This window comes from Coturnix japonica, chromosome 13 (assembly GCF_054131305.1).
Source record: "Coturnix japonica strain WE chromosome 13, WE-NBRP24, whole genome shotgun sequence".
Lineage (NCBI taxonomy): Eukaryota > Metazoa > Chordata > Aves > Galliformes > Phasianidae > Coturnix > Coturnix japonica.
Window position 1 is genome coordinate 13612815 of NC_140675.1, and position 12943 is coordinate 13625757.

The 12943-nt window shown below is 48.2% G+C and overlaps 1 protein-coding gene across 7 annotated transcripts in view; it reads left to right on the forward strand.

The window, feature by feature from the left end:
• LMF1 (lipase maturation factor 1) overlaps nucleotides 1-11007 on the forward strand; it is a 148585-nt gene extending 137578 nt beyond the window's left edge. For all 7 annotated transcript variants that reach the window (XM_015876946.3, XM_085513961.1, XM_085513960.1 and 4 more), the window contains 2 exons: nucleotides 1222-1334; nucleotides 10353-11007. In XM_015876946.3, the coding sequence (XP_015732432.2) occupies nucleotides 1222-1334; nucleotides 10353-10527 (288 nt within the window). In that variant the 3' untranslated portion in view covers nucleotides 10528-11007. The remainder of the gene's footprint in view (nucleotides 1-1221; nucleotides 1335-10352) is intronic.
• The last annotated feature ends 1936 nt before the right edge of the window (nucleotides 11008-12943 follow it).

The window sequence follows — 12943 nt, forward strand, 5'->3', positions numbered from 1 at the left end:
TGGAGCCCAAATCACCTGGGCTCCTTCTTTCCCCCCTTCACCACCATATCGCTTTACAGGGTAATGAGTTAAGCAGCACAGACGTGAGCACAGCCCTGCTCCCACTGCTCCCAGCATTGCACTGTATCCAGGCCGTGGTGCTGGGGGGGTGGGGGGAGCCGCGCCGGGTGGAAATTTCTCACCGCAGACCTTGCTGGGGCCAGACATGCTGTAAATTTTACAAGAAAAACACTTTACAAACCAGAAGTCCAACTCTTGTGTGCATGGAGCCACTAATTAACAGTTTGGAGACCTGGCAAACCAAGGAGCCCATTCCGCCATTGCTGAGCCCTGTGGGTTTGCAGCAGGCTCTGAAGAATTGAGGTCCTCCGTAGAGCTTTCGTTTCTCACCCACAGGTTCCTTGCAGCTCTGCTAGTAGGAAACTTTCTACAAAGCTGTAGGCTGCAATATCTGAGGCTTTCCTTGTAGCTTGTGATGAGTGCAGGTCAGCGATCCTGTGAGGTGGAGCTTCCCTCCAGAATGTGGGGCTTTGCATCTCCTTTCTCTCCCCTGTTTCCTGTAGCAATGGAAATAACAAACCCTGCCATTATAAAAGATTTGCTGAGTAACTTTGCATTGATGGTCTGCATTAGTCACAGTCTTGCAGGTACAGATGCTGGGTTTAGCTTTCCCACAGTGTCCCCTACTGCTTGCATTAAAAAATCCAGTTAGGTGCACATTAAAAAACTGAATATAAAGCACTGAAAGTCACCAGAAGGGGAAATGCTTTTTATGGAGCCTCACCAAGAATTTCTGCAGGGGGTGAGATGCTCTCATTCATGGAGGGAGGTAAATGTGGAATCAAAATTGGCAGCTCAATGGGGGGGCACAGCATTCTAAGGCTGATATATTTGGTTTCAGTGGTAGCAGGATAAAAGGGCATGGCACAGATGTTGGAAGTAGTTGGGTAGCTGAGAATCCAGGAATAGAGAATTCACTTCCTTCTGTTATTTGTCCGATAACAAAGCAAGGAAAGCAACATGTTTTAAAGCGATGGATGAATTCTCAGTGTGTCTCAGCCTTGAGGTTTTGGAGTCTGCATGGTCTGATCGTGCAGCACCAGCAAATATCTTGTTTGCTATTGCACCGATTACTCCCTGCCCAGAGTTCACACAGATGTGTTTAATTGTAATTAAAGCTCAGAGATGCCTAATACCAGTATTTCATCCTCTTTCTCCCAGACCTATGAGCAGAATGAGTGGATCATCCACCTGGCAGGGAAGCTGCTGGCCCAGGAAGAAGAGGCCTTGTCCCTGATGGCAACAAACCCATTTGCAGGCAAAGATCCCCCACGGTAAGTGATTGGGGCAAGCTTCTAGATAGAAAACACCCAGGCTATGCATTCAGCATGAGTGCTCCAACTGGAAAGAAGGTTGGAGCAAGGTGGGGTTGGTCTCCTAGTAAACAGCAATAGGATGAACGGTGATAGCCTCAAGTTGTGCTGGGGCATTTCAGGTTGGATACCAGGAGAAATTTCTTCTCTGAAAGAGCTGTTGGGCATTGGAACTGGCTGCCCAGGGAGGTGGTTGAGTCATCATTCCTGTTGGTTGATTGCTCTTTGTATTTGATGCCACGCGGGTGGTATTTAATAGGGCAATTTTAATAACAGATCTCCATGGAGATTTGGTGCTCAGCACCGTGATGGGGACAGGAGACCTGGGGCTGGCCCCTTCCCAACGCCCAGCACTGCTTCTCTTGGACATGGATCCTACCTACCACGGTGGTTTCCTGCCCCACAGCCTCAGATTTTTTGCCATGATCTCTTTGCAAGGTCAGATGAAAAATACCATTTCCAGCAGCCCATTGGGATACTTCAAAGATGAAACAGTCCTGCAAGAAGAATTGTTTTTGTTGACACTTGTCTTGGAATTGTTTGCGTTTTCAATGACAAAGCAAACATCAGCAAGTGCAGAGCACAGATGAAAACCCCAAGGTTTTCTACAAAAGGCAGTTTTTCACAAAAGTGTCTGTTTTGTTGATGAAGTTATTTTTAGCTGAAAAAATATTTTAAGGGAGTTTTGGATCAACTCGAGTAATAGTATGCTCGTGCTCATGTTTTCCATTTGGGGCTCTCAAGATGCATTACAAACAGTGATTAAGGTTCCCAGCACCATGTGAAGTGAGCTTCCTTTTGAAACAGAGCTGTGCTTTTCAGCTTTAAAGCTGTGTGTCCCCCAGATCTTCTATGGGGAGGCTGCTTTTCTAATTTAGATATTAAGAATTTCTTTCCACCTTTTACTAAAGTGCTTTCTTTTGGATATGGCGTTCAATAGATACTGAGATAGTATGTATGTATACAAAAAAGACCACAACCAACAGATACACAGCTTGGAACACCAGCGAGTGTCCCACCATTGGATCTGAGGATCAATTATAACCACATTTCTGAGGTTTCCCAGGCAGTCAGAATGGTCTCATGCAGCACCAGTGCCCCATCAGAGCATTGCTGCAGGCTGATGGTGACAATCTCCCTCCAAAGATAGGAACTGAGACTGCTGTAAAAGCAGTTACTTGGGATATTTTGTATGGATTCCCTTTTCAGAGCCCAGTTTCTCAGTGCAGCCCTCCCTGCGTGCTGCCATTCCCCTACATCTGGGTCTGTTGTCCAGGTTTGCTGTCAGGTTGTGCCATGTTAGGCTGTGGGTTATGCACACAGATAATTACACCCTGGCTGCAGCCCAGGAGATTTCTTGAGGACCCTGTGTTAACTACTGCTCCAAAAGGCGTGCTGGGAGACACCAGCATGTCCCTTGCCATAGATGGGTACAGCTTTAATACCGTTTATGGAGGGATCTCAGCTCTGCTTGGCTGGGAGAGGGCTGCACTGGGACCTGCAGGACTCCTTTGGGGGATCATAGTGGGGTACAAAGTGCTGGAGGAGATGCTGGAGATCTGTGTGGTGCTGCCCTTGTGTCAGAGCCCCCACTTGGAGCTGGGTGTCCCCTGGTGCCAGCAGCCAGACATGGGTACCAGCTGGTGGCAGCTGGTGGTGAGTGGGGCTCAGCAGCGACAGAAGCTCTCCGTAATCCCAGAGCTGTTTATTGCCCAGGGCCAGCAGTGCTGCTCCCGCTCCTCACTGTGGCTGGAACTACAAACATCGCAGCAGCTCAGAAACCTGATGTGCATCACATCTTTCAGGGCTTTGCCACAAAGGGCTGCGCCTCTTTTGTATGTTCTGGCATCAGTGGTGATTAAAAAAAACACATAAAAACCTTATAAATTTTTACTGTGTTCTGTGACAGGTGAGGAAATTGTATTTTCAGGCATTTAAAATGAAAACAAAGCAAATCTTTATCTTTGTTAGCATTTATAGGATAGTGACTGCCCAGCATACAAGGGGCACAGGCAGGTCAGTGGTGACAGAGCAGCATGATGCTGTGTGCTGCACACAGTGCTCTATATCTCAGCAAACAGGGCTTTGATTCATGCAGTACTTTGCTCTAACCAATGCTCAGACTCTGTTTTCACTCCTTAGCAGCTAGTTTATAGTAGGAAAAGATCAGGATCCAGTGCTGGTTTTATGTGTCAGCTGCCTTTGCTCTGGCATTACTTTTGCTTTAAAAGCTTTTCGTGGGCCGAATGTATTTTTGGGTGGCTTGAAATAAAAATAACAATTTACAAATGCTCCTTTTGGCCCAGCCTGGAGTCCAGCACACCACTTAACCCTGTTTGCTGCTCACGTTTCTGGTTTGAGTGGGCCAACCCCAATACCTGTGCTGGCATCCCTGTGTTGTACCCAGGTGCAATGGGAAGGTGTGAGGACGTGAGTTAGTCACTAGTAGTTATTTATGCTTATTTCATTGTTGTTTGCTGCTCACACTTCCCCTGCATATGGAAACTGATTGTTTGCTTCTTTTTCTTTTCTTTTTTTTTTTCTTTAAGTTTTTTATGCCCCATCCCAATTCTGCTGAGTTTACACTTCTGGCATTCACGGCTGGTGCTCTCACAGCAGTTCTGGCAGCCCCTTCTGCTCCCGCATTCGTTCTGCTCAGGCTGAGCTCCCTCCCTGCCTTGCTGGGGCTTTCTTCCTGCATTTCAGAAATGCCATTTCCCTGCTGGATTTTAGGCTCACTGAAGCGGGTCCCTCCTGCACCACCATCCACCCAGATGAAACTGTGGACATAATGGGGGACGCTGTGGTGTGAGAACAGTTGGAGAGCAGGACAGACTCTTTAAGCAAGGTCTGTTGTGACAGGACAAGGGGAAGTGGTCTCAAAGTAAAAGAGGGGAGATTTGGACTGGATATAAGGAAGAAGTTATTTATGCCAAGGGTGGTGAGGAATGGCACAGAGGTGGAGGTGCCCCATCCCTGCTGGCACCCACAGTCAGGCTGGATGGGGCTCTGAGCACTGATGGAGCTGTGGGTGTCCCTGCTCAGTGCAGGGAGTGGGACCTGATGGCCTTTAGAGCTCCTTTCCAACTCAAACCATTCTGTGATTCTATAAGCAAGGCATCTGGTCTGTGACCCTTAAGGACCCTCCCAGCACAAACTATTCAATTATTTTTTAATTTCAACTCCTTAGCTGTATTGAGATGAGCACTGGATGTGCAGAACCTCAGTGCCGGCAGCCACGAATTGCCTTTTCAGTGCTGTAATTTCATTTGAATTGCAAGCAACAACCTTAAATTTGATCTTTGATGGCAACACTTGGGAAGAATAGAGAATTCCAGAGCTCTTGTGCTGTGGTAGGATCCAAAGCTGCCCTGGATGGCATGGAGCTGTCACTGCAAACCTTAATGCTGCTCATGCCCACCTCCAGCCATCGCCACTCCACTCCCTTCAGTAGCTGCTGCTTTCCTCCCAGTCCCCCCTCCACTCTAAGGGGAATTTTGAGACTTAATTATTTTCATTCTCTGCTAGACTAAATAATTAGGGGAAGGGACTGTTTTCCATAAGAACATTATGCTCCATACTCCACGGAGTTTATTCTGTTAATGGAAACTCTACACCTTAAATAGCCAAGGGACTTTCAAAATGAGTTAATGCCTTCGAAATGAAATTTCTGAGACCAAAGTTTGTAGGTTTCTTTACAACTCTAGAAATTATAGTATTTTTTCAAGTGTGATAAACTTAAAATGAGAAACAGGTGACTGATTAAAAATGAGGGCATTGTTGAGCGCCCGGCCTAGCTGAGTTTGAAGCTTTACTTCAAGCAAAGTGATGTTTGTGGAATGTAGATTTACAAAATATTATTGTGCAGCGGATAGTTCATAAAACACCCGCCGTCATAAATCTGAATGGTGGGGCTTTGGCTGAGAAATTAATAAGTGTTTAACGCACCGTCATGGAAACAGCCTGCAACAACGAAAGAAAACAAAAACGAGGCTTTGCCTACAGGGGGAGAAGAAAAATATCCATTTTAGTTTTGACCTGAAGTGTTCAGCGTCTCTGATATTAAATCATGTTCACTTAAAGACTTTTATTCCAATTATAGTCACACTCTGTTGGAAGAGCCCCGGTCGCAGCAGTGTTATTTATGGTGGCAGTGCTTCCAATTTGATGCTACCTGACTGGGAAGGGCTGTGCCCTAAAATATCTATTTACAGCCCTGATGAGCACAGAAGAGAATCAGAAATCTATGCAAACCAGCAGCTGCTCCCTTGGGTGCAAGAATAGAGACTTCCTCAAAGCCCTGGGGAGAGGATGGCGTAGGAGGAGGAAGGCTCCAGGCTCAGCCCTGGGGTGGCTGAGTTGATTTTAGGAACACTATGGAAGTGGTGGTGCTTTTTTAGGGTAAAAGACCAAAAAGTGTTTGTTTGTTTTTAAATAGGACAAACAAACAGAAGCTCAACCCAACAGAGGCAACAGTCATCCTGCAGCTAATGAGAGCGGTGTGAAAGGAAGGGAGGAAATAGAGGATTAAGGGAAAGTATGCGTTGTAGGTGTCTTCTGCAGGGAAAAGATGTTTTTGGTGTGTTTCCCACTGAAAAGCTGTTTGCCAGCCATGAGACCTGTCCTGGGAAGTGATGCAGTTCTCAGGGGGTGAAAAAGTCCCAACATGTTGTTTTGGCTTTCTCATTGGGTTTTATTGCAGCTCCCTGCATGTGGGGACAACATTAACAGAGCCACCTCCGTGGTGGGGACCAGTCTGCTCCATCCCCTGCACTTGCAGAGACCATGTGCTGGCTCTGCCCCTGCCCAAGGGAACCCAAGCAGTGCCTAAGCCTTGTGGATACCCACATTCCTCTCCCACCAGGTTTGCTTTGCTATCAATGGACAAAAAGCCTCTAAGAATCATAGAATAGAGTCACAGAAACATTAATGTTGGAAGAGACCCCTGAGATCATCAGGTCCAACCATTAACCCATGCCTACCAAAGCATGTCCCTATCACATCACGTTCTAACTTGTCAGATGGAGGCAAAACAAGACATTTTGAGGATGAGATGCTCCAGCTCAAGGGCCAGACCTTTCAGGAGCCTCAGAGAAAGAGAAGTCAGTGACATGGAAAAACAACCCATAAAACTGCCCTTACGCTGCAAGCAGTTCGTGGGCTGAGCTGAATTTATGATCGCTGCTGCTCATGGGGCTGGAGCAAGCAGGAGAGCCAGGGATGGAGGCTCTGCTGCTTTAATGAATTTGTACTTTCCACTGCCACTTGCTCACTGATTTACAATGGAGTGGGGAACCTCGAGATAAAAAAACCCAACACATCGAAAGGACGCCTCGTGTTTTGGTTTCTTTCTTCCCTCTCCTACCCCGGTTTGCCCTGTCAGGCCATTAATTCTAACAGAAAACACCGGCTCTGGTTTTTTCCCTCGAACCCCTCAGCTGTTGCAGGGAGACAGCTGCACCCTCTGGAACTAATTACAGCTGTCTGGGAGATTTAGCCCTCCCTCGCAACAACTCCAATATTGCTGCTAATTTTTAACACGTACAGTTGGAAGATGTCATAATAGGCTGATATATGATCAAATCTTGAAAGTGCTACAGCGCAGCTGCTACCGGGCATCTGCTGGGATGAATATATTGATTTAAAAAATAATGCAAAGTATTTTTAGCCTCTCTGCCCTTCCTAGGACTGAAGCCCTGCCTGGTGTGGGCAGTGATGGAGGGCACATGCTCACCCAGGAGGCAGTGGCACAAGGACGTACGTGGCCACTTCATTTCTGCAGTGGAGCTCGCAATGGGATGCTCTTGTCCCTTGTCTTGCATCCCACTGTTGTTGTCATAGCAGAGTGGGTTTTCTGTCTCCTGGAGGAGGAGTGTCTGGTTTGCTTTATTTTGACCACATCACTCCTCTCATGGCATGATTTTGCTCTGGTGTCTCCTATTGGACCTCACATGGGCTCGGCTGGATGTGTCCTCCACGTGGCTGCAGCCATTGCTTCCCAGCCAGTCAGAGAGAGCTCCAGTTGTGTTCACTTGGTAAATCCTGGGAAAGTGCTTGCAGCGAGGAATGGCCTCCCTGACCTTCCTGGCTGCTTCTGAAACACGAGCATTGCTCATCTCTCTGGTATGAGCAGAGGGCATCAGTCTCCTTTTAACAAATATGAAATCAAGCAGCTTCCTCATAACCTTCTTGAAGATGTTTCCCTCGAGCAGCAAGATTCTGCATGCTGGCACTGTCCTGCACTCAGAGGAGCCCCAGGGACCTTTGGATTCCTTCCACTACCCCAAAGGTCTTTGCATGAGCCCTGAAGTTGCAATAAAACAACCCAACAGAAAAAAAGCAACCATTTTTTTTATGTAAGACAAACTGCAGCTCATAGCAGTTCCTTACTCTGTGTGCATGGTGCTTGTAGGGGTTGCAGCTGTGCAGGTCACCAGGTGATGTATGCAAACTGTGAGCCCTGACTTGGTGGGTCCATGTTGTTCTTGCTCCCTGCATAGGGAGGAGGGAGCATGGAGAATGCAAACTGAGACTTTGGAAATGAGGCACCCAGGTAGCTTATAAATAGTGGGGTAGCTTGTAAATTCTATGAGCCCTGAAATGAGGGACTCCAGTGAGTATTAAATGCTGCAGTTTTTACATCAGTGAGCCTCAGGAGGCAAGACTGATGATGGTTACAAGCTTTCTGTGTTTCTCCCCTATCCCCAGGATGGCATAGGAAGGATGGGCAGTGGATGCTCTGCCTTGTTGTCTTGGTGTTTTGTGCTCAGAGGTATTTCTGCTGCAGTTCCTCAGCTTTCACAGGCTTTGAGCAGCTCAGGATGCACTGTGCATCCTGACGCAGGTGGGATATGGTGGGACAAAGGAGCTGTTTGGTTCAGGGCTGGGGGCTCACGGGGTCCTCTCAGGTTTACGTGGGCTCTGAACATAAGGGCTGGAAATATGCTCAGATAGAAAGGCAAACTTTGTGCCACAAAAATGCAGCTTCAGTTGTGTGTGGTTGCTTTAATGCTCACACGGTTCTAGTTTTACATGCTGATCCCTTTGATAGCAAACATTTTAATAGACAGAGAACATATGGGAAAAATCATACCAAATCAGATGATAGATATTGTTTAATATGGGCAGGCAAGCCCATTCAGGAGGGGCAAGGAGATTTTCATTCCAGAAGGGTCCTGGGTGGACGTTGGTATAGGGGAAGAGTACTTTGGGGTCCAAGCAGTGCTGGAGCATCTGAGCTCTGCCCAGGGCAGTCAGATAAAGCCCCCAGTCTTCCACACTCTGCATCCCCAGCAAGAAAAAGGGAACGTCATTGCCTCTATTTGATGCTATTTGCCAGGTTTCTGAGAGGAGCTGTCTGAGTGGTTTGCTTCCTGGAATGATGTTGATAGCTCAGGATTAGAGCAGCTGCTTTTGCCCCTCTCTAGGCAGCCAGTGATGGTAGAATGAAGGCTTGGGGATGGTAGATATGTTTTGTGAATTCAAGCAAGCAACCAAACATCACAGCTGTTAAACCTCCTATCTGTCTCAGACAAGAGCCTGCAGTCTAACTGAACCTGCATAAACCTTCCTGCTCTAATTATTAACAGGAAATTTTGTGCTCCTGAGAAGCAAACACTGTGGGAGTAACACTTCAGCCTCCATTTGACTTTCAGCAGCCTCAGAAAAAAAGGTGTAAAAACAGCCATAGCAGTAACAGAGTGGGCAGCTGCAGGGTCCCTGACCTACAGGTGCCATGGGGCACACCTTCACCCCCCTCATCCCTTGTCACCCAGCCCCTATCAGTTGTTAGGTGATGGCTGTCTCTATGCAGCTCCAGATGCACAGCTCTGGGCTACTTTGGGTCACTCCTTTTTGCCTGCAGGAGGGTGAAACTTGGAGGTGTTTGCTCTGCTTTTGGCACAGCCAGGGGACGATCCATCAGCAGCAAGTGGTGAACAGCTGCATGCTAATGTGTTTTGTTAGCAGAATCTTTTCTGTATTGCTCATCTGGGTGCCAATCAAGGCGTAAATTGAGATGTCAAGATGTGATTACAGCAGACCTTTTAATTGGGCTGTAGTTTTATCAGCCGTCTGCAATCTCTCCTGCTTCCCATGTGAGTGCGTTACACAGGTGAGTGCTAATGGCCAATGTACAGGAGTCGTCCCTAATTATTTTAGCAGTAGGAGCTGACTTTATGGCGTCCCGAGGTGCAGCCCGGGAGCGAGCAGCTGTGCAAGTGCAGTGCCCTGCTCAGTAGCAGGGTTTGTATTTTAGTAGTGAAGCAAAGCAGGTTTAAATGAGCACTGACATGACTTTGACATTTTTATATTGTGGGTTATTTTATGAACTTATCCAGTGAATGCGGCGATGCACTCTGCAAACAGGGACCCCAATGCTGAAGGACTGGGGTGTTACTCCTTCCCTTGTCAGCATGCCCTACATCAAGCGGGACACAGCTCCCGCACCAAGCGGCATGGTTAGCCTCCAAACGTGTTTCGCGAGGCTGATGAATGCTTCTTTCTGCACTGCTTTAAAATCTCCTTTTCTGTCAACTCCCAGGGCGACCAGAAAACAGATGCGCTCAGAGCCCTGCTAATAAGCAGTGGAGCAGAGGGAGCAGCCGTTCACTGGGGCAGAGGGACATGGGGGAGTGTGTGTACCCACAGGTGTCCCAGCAGTAATACTTCATAGGTGCTTTCAGGAAAGAAATAGTATTGGTGTTTCATTATTATTATTATTATTATTATTATTATTATTATGCTTTCAACTTGGTCATAGAGAATAATGTGGAGCATAGTGTGATGCTGGATTATGCACGGGGTGACAGTGTGCAATGGCTTTCCTTTCCCATGCATCATCCCCAGATAGCATTCCAGGGAGCTGAGGGGTTCCAGCACCATCACTGGTGGTGGTGGCAGTGAAGCTACATAAATGCAGATCCAATCCAGCATGGATGCTCATCCCCTCCAACTACCCTGTGCTTTGTTTCCCTACAGGTGGATCCGAGGGGAACATTTCAAGTACAAATTCAGCCAGCCTGGAGGAGCACATGCTGCAGAGGGCAAGTGGTGGATTCGGAAGAAGATTGGCCCCTACTTTCCCCCTGTCAACCTCCAGAGCCTGAGGAAGTTTTATGAAGACAGGAATTGGCCGTACCCAGTGCGGGACTGATGGAGGGGAGTAAGACTGGTCCAGAGTGACTGGCCGGGAGAGCCGTCAGCTCCCTTATAAATCACACTTCTTCCCTATCTCTGTATTTTTTTTACATATCCTTGTTTACACGTATTTTACAGGAGGTTTCCAGACAACCTGTCCACCTGCTGCTGTGGTCTGGTTTTTCTCATCTTTCTCTTCCTTTCTGTTTGTCTTTCTCCTTGTGGCCTAGCCCGATGATTGATTTCTTTTGTCAGGCTGCTCCATTAGAAAATCATCAGCTCTAGAGTCAGGAAAAAGGTGAACAAATACTAAGTCAAGTTAATATGTCCAATTTGGCACATTTCAGATTTGCAACAAGCATTTGTGAAGTGGATTTTAATACTTCTGCTGATGCTGGAATTTCACTTTATTGCCAGACAGACCCCAAATGGACAAAAATTATCAAATGTATTTTAGGGGGAAAGGTTAGGTAAAAGTAAAGCCTCCTTCTCTTTTTTGAGTGCTGTCTACTTTACAAAAAGCTCTCAGGGCCACACTCAAGACTCATACAGATGTAAGTCTGTGCGTTTTAAGACACTTCTTGCATTGACGGGGATTTCAGTGTGAATGTAGACAGTGAAGCAGCCAGAGGGGCAGTTCCCTTTACAATGCTCCTCACTTAGAGGAGGCACTGGACTGGCACAGGGCACTTTACCACATCCCACCTCATCCTACCCTGTCCATATCCCTGTCCCATCCTAAACCATGCTCAAATGAGCATCCCATCTCAAAACATCCCATCTCTACCCCATCCCATTTCAAATCATCCAGTTGCAGTTGTGGGCACAGAGCTCACATCAGCCTTGGCCAATACACTGAGCCATTAAGCTGCTTCCTTCCAGATACTCCTGTTCTTGAACCACCTTCAGCATCAGTCTGGGAAGGTTCTGCTCAGCATCCCACTGATCGCAGGGCAGCAATCTGCATCTGGAGTCACAGATTCTGCAGCACTGAGAGAACTATCCCTGCCCTGGGGGAACGCTGTGTGAGACAGATGGGGTGATCCTGCATTCCCCCTGTTCTTTGCTCCTGAGCCTGCCCTCCTCCTGGTTTGTGTTTAACATCACCCTGAATGGTCTGACCATGTGGGTGCAGCTTGGGGAGCCCATACCAGGGACACAGGGGGGGAAGATGGGAACAAGCAGAGCGCAGACAGCTTCTGTAAGCGACGGGTTGTGACAATAATTGCTTTCTTGTTAGCACATTTTGCTGCAGACACTTCTTCTCGAAGCCAAAAAAAAAAAAAAAAAAAAAAGGGTTCAAAGCGACGTGCGATAAAAACCTCTAGCCTCGGGATTGCCTGCAGAAAAACCACAGCTCTGTTGAGAAACCCGAAATAGCTCCGTGATGTGTGGGCTCCGTGAGTCAGCGGCTCTACCCCAGGACAAGCACAGCCCTGTGCGGCCCGCAGCGCCCAGCCGGGCCCAGGCTGGCTGTGAGACAGGACCCGCTTTTAGGAGGTGGCTGGAGTCGCTGAGTCTGCCGCCAGCACCGCCGTGCTCAAACGGGTTTTGTTTGAGTAGGCCCTGGCCTGGCAGCACGGCCTCGCTGGGCTGCTTTTCCTGTTTGCTTAGCCTGGGGCTTCATAACGGGCTCTTTCTCTCGTTCTGGGCGCTGGCGGAGCTCGGGGCCTGGCTGTGTTGTGCTCGGGGAGCAGCCTGCGGCCTGCATGGCCTGTATGCCCAGAGCTATGCAGCCTGTGCCTGCGGGTTGAGGTTGTGGCCTCGCCCCCCTCAGGGGATGGCAGGACACAAAGAGGCTTTCAGCCATTCGGCTTGGGTCAGCACAAGCCACGGGCAAAGGGATGAGCGTGGCTCTGAAATAGGTCGGTGCTTATATGGCCGACATGAAGGCCATGTGGGGACCGATGGCGGCTTTGTCCCCGCACTGTCCCCTGAGCTCATCTAATCCAGACCAGTCTGTCCCCTCCCATCACAAGAAACTCAGCATTGTGACCAAGTGCAATTTGGAAGGAAAAACATCAGAAAAGAAACCTGCAGGCAAACCTGTCCCACACACAGGGCAAGGGGGTGGCTGCACTGGTTGTGGCTGCACGCTCACCGCGTCATGTGTTTCTACCCACTTTTGGATCACGTGTACTGAACAGGCACCACCCAGCACATATATCTGGGAAAAGATTGAAGAAAGCAACACAGGGAGCCTCACTCATCTTCACTTTTTTCCTAACAGTGTTAAAAATTGAAGCAGAGTCTTGTGTTGTTTGCCCAGACGTGCCTTGCTGAGCCCCGTCACCAACAGTGACTGAAATAGTGAGGCTGTAAGGACAGCTCATACTGTGAGGACACTGCATGCTCCCACCTCCCCGTGTCACCAGCAGGAGCTCAACATGGCAGTATTTTGGGGAGGTGAGGACACCTGGAGCCCATAATGG